The following is a 3,167-nucleotide window of genomic DNA, read 5'->3' on the forward strand; positions in this document are numbered from 1 at the left end:
TTCATAAAGTCATAAGCATAGATCTCTCAAAAACATAATGCAAAAACAAACAAGAAAAAAATACATTTTATGTATATAATATTTCATGATGCTAATGTAGAAAAATAGTAGTCTGTATGTAGGTCTGCCCCACAAGCCAATAGAGTGCATATCTGTTTGGAGTGTGGAGCACATAGCAGAAGGTAAGACCAATAGTGTTTCATTGTCTTGTGAAACGAATACAACATGCTCCTTCAAACCACAACAACCCAGTCTTTAGCCATAGTCTGAAGGAACTGCATGGACAGGACATGAATGACCAGCAGTCTCCTGAATCCCCTGTCCCAGCATTTACTATAAGGAAGTCGTGGCTAGGGCCTGAATCGCTTGGTTAAGGGCTGGCGTAAGCATTGGTTCAACAGTGGTTGGTCTGTCACAGGTAGGCCTCAGCCCTCTCCCAGGGTTGTATCTCTGAGAAGAATCCTTCACACAGACCAAAGCCCTGATCCAGAGTCTGAGGGATGGCCTGCACTTCCTCCTTCATCTCCTCCCAGGGGTGCACCTCCTGCTGCTCTGGGAACAGAGTCACCTCCTCAAACTGGTGCAGGTGGGTCTGTAACAACTGATCCTGGTTCAGCTGCTGCTGTTGAATGTAAATGTTCCCTATGTTACTACTATTACATCCCACTGAGCCACTCAGCTCCATGTAGCCATAAGAGTCATGGGTCTGGGTCTGGTTGTCCCCCTCTCCACACCACCTCCCCAGCCCGACAGAGTGCCTCTCCTGCAGGGTCAGATCCAGCTCGCAGCCCAGGGAGCTCAGAGCAGTGTTGATGTCCAGGTCTTCGAATGTACTGCAGTTTCCACTGAGGACATCGTCAAACACAGATACAAGGTCAAAGTCTCCCCTCAGAACTACATCTGCGCTGTGGGCCTCCGTGGATAACAGTGGGGATTTGGGTGTTCGCGCCATCTTGCTGTTTTGCTTTGGAGAAGGTTGTTTACGCTTGTTGCCGGCTCCAGCTCCTTGGTAGTGGTAGCCATCTTGGCCCCGCTGAGTGGCTCTGTGGTAGCCAGTTTCCTGGTTGTGTAGGAGCTTGCTCTGTCTGTCGGTGTTGTAGTGGCTGGAGGACATTCTCCTTCTCTTGAAGACTCCGTTGACGAACATGTCAGCGTACTGAGGGTCGATCTGCCAGAAGCCTCCTTTCCCTGGTTCATCCTTCTGCCGCGGAACTTTCATGAAGCACTTGTTGAGCGAGAGGTTATGGCGGATAGAGTTCTGAGAGGGCGAGGGGAGAAGAAACAAATGTGTTAAATCCATGTTAAATGTGTATCTAATTTAATATAATGTATGAATGGTGTGTGTGTCAAATAGAGAGAGGGAGAAAGAGATAGAGAAAGGCATTTAAGGGAGAGGCGGAGGAGGTATTGTTGTTGTTTGTGTAGGAAAGCAAATGCACCTAATGAGGCTTTCTAGTGTAGAGTTCTGTGCATTTCAAACATGATCAGCCGTGCTTGGCTGCCAAGGGAGCTCTCACAGGGATCCTCATTAACACACACACACACACACACACACACACACACACACACACACACACACACACACACACACCTCCCTGGAGCAGTATCGCACTTGTGCTTGGCCCCCTGAGAAAGAAGCCTGACAGAGATTTCTTGGAGGGTAGAAATTGCAGAGATGTTCTGTGATTTGAAATGTAAATCAAAATGAATATGACTAGGCTAGTCAAGCTGTGTCATACATAATAGAATACAGTGCAAGTTACTGTTAGACTGGATGATTATGAGAAATATTAGGATAAATGTGTTTTAAATGTATGTTGTATAAGTGCATTAATACTCTTACAACAAAACAGGTTTAATATGCATGTGGCAAACCTTCTTCTCCCCCTTCTCCCTCTCTCTTCTCTCCCTGTCACCATTTAGCTAATCAATAATAGAGAGACAGAGGAGAGCCGGGTCATTTACCTGCCAGCTGGGCTCAGCATGTCTGTAGTAGCAGAAGTTGTCTGTGATCCAGTTATAGATGGTGGAAAGAGTCACCTTGGGCTTCTTGCTGGCCTGCATGGCCATACAGATGAGAGAGGCATAGGAATAAGGCGGTTTGACTTTGGGGTTCGTTTTAAAGTCAATCTCCTCTGGTGGGATGATCTGCGTGATGTGGTGGTTGAGGTGAGGGTAGGTTGTGGTTTGGTGGTGTGGATAATTCACCAAACGCGCATCGGTGGAGTTACTGCCAGAGGTAACGGGGCTCCCGAGGCAGAGAGGCATCCCGGTAGCGGCCGTGTCTCCGGCTGGAGGGCTAGACGGGGAGTCGGTGCCCGGGGGGTACAGGCGCTGGTGGTAGGAGACCAGGTGCTGTGAGGGGCAACCGGAGCCGGTGCCGGTGGATCTTTCTGAGTTAGTGCTGAGGATGGAGAAGTTCTGAAGCCAGTGGAGGCTGGTCAGGCTGTCGTCCAGGTGCACTGACCCGGCTGCGGTGTCCTGGTTCTCTGGCTGTAATTTCAGCCATTTTTCCTTAAACTTGGAGGCGATCTCCGGACTCATCAGGACAGGCATTCTGAGCGTGACGCACGAGACGGTCACCCGCAAAAATGTGAAAATTTTGTAGGACTGTTCAATGAGATGTCCTGCACAAAACAAATACAAATTCGAATTTGATCCACTACCCCCATTACAGTATTAAAAACACACCATAAAAAATGGACTATTTGGCTCAACATGCCAACGTGTAAAAACGTGATTCGAAAATGTAATAAAAATGATCATAGTACAGCAGATAGCCTATATCCTTACCTCAATGACAGGTCAGCGATGATGCTCGGGAACAGTTTGCACCTGTTGCAACCGTCTGTCGATCGGTCCCTGTGCTCTATTCTCAAAGGACTCCAGCAAAGCACTATCCTCTGAGCAACAAGAGTAGAGGGGGGAGGCTCACCAAAGTAGGATCCAGCTGTTCATTTAAAAATCCATTAGATTATTTCATCCATTTCAGTCGTTTTTGCATAATCCTAATGATTTAATTCCCGGCCAGTTGCTTTACGGAATGATACATGAAAAAGTCTGGGTGCTGGAAGGTTTTTGGACGCTCATAATAAAGGTGGAGAGACTGCCCACAAGCCCTTTAAACGTCTTGGAAGTCTCTGATTGGCTGTTTCCTTTCTCTCCAG

The 3,167-nt window shown here is 47.7% G+C and overlaps 1 protein-coding gene across 1 annotated transcript; it reads right to left on the reverse strand.

Moving 5' to 3' along the window:
• Positions 1-412: 412 nt before the first annotated feature.
• Positions 413-2,556, reverse strand: foxj1b (forkhead box J1b). Its single transcript, XM_038974922.1, has 2 exons — positions 1,966-2,556; positions 413-1,258 (listed from the first exon to the last, which is right to left on the reverse strand). Exons 1-2 carry the CDS (start codon positions 2,554-2,556, stop codon positions 413-415), a joined length of 1,437 nt encoding a protein of 478 aa, XP_038830850.1.
• Between the last annotated feature and the right edge of the window lie 611 nt (positions 2,557-3,167).

Source organism: Salvelinus namaycush, chromosome 35 (assembly GCF_016432855.1).
Source record: "Salvelinus namaycush isolate Seneca chromosome 35, SaNama_1.0, whole genome shotgun sequence".
In the NCBI taxonomy this organism is placed as follows: Eukaryota; Metazoa; Chordata; class Actinopteri; order Salmoniformes; family Salmonidae; genus Salvelinus; species Salvelinus namaycush.

Bases quoted from the DNA above. Each gene is read 5' to 3' on its own strand.
- foxj1b (XM_038974922.1), bottom strand. From the start codon at position 2,556: ATGCCTGTCCTGATGAGTCCGGAGATCGCCTCCAAGTTTAAGGAAAAA. The intron at 1,259-1,965 runs GTAAATGACCCG...TCGCCCTCTCAG, and splicing joins ATGCTGAGCCCAGCTGGCAG to AACTCTATCCGCCATAACCT.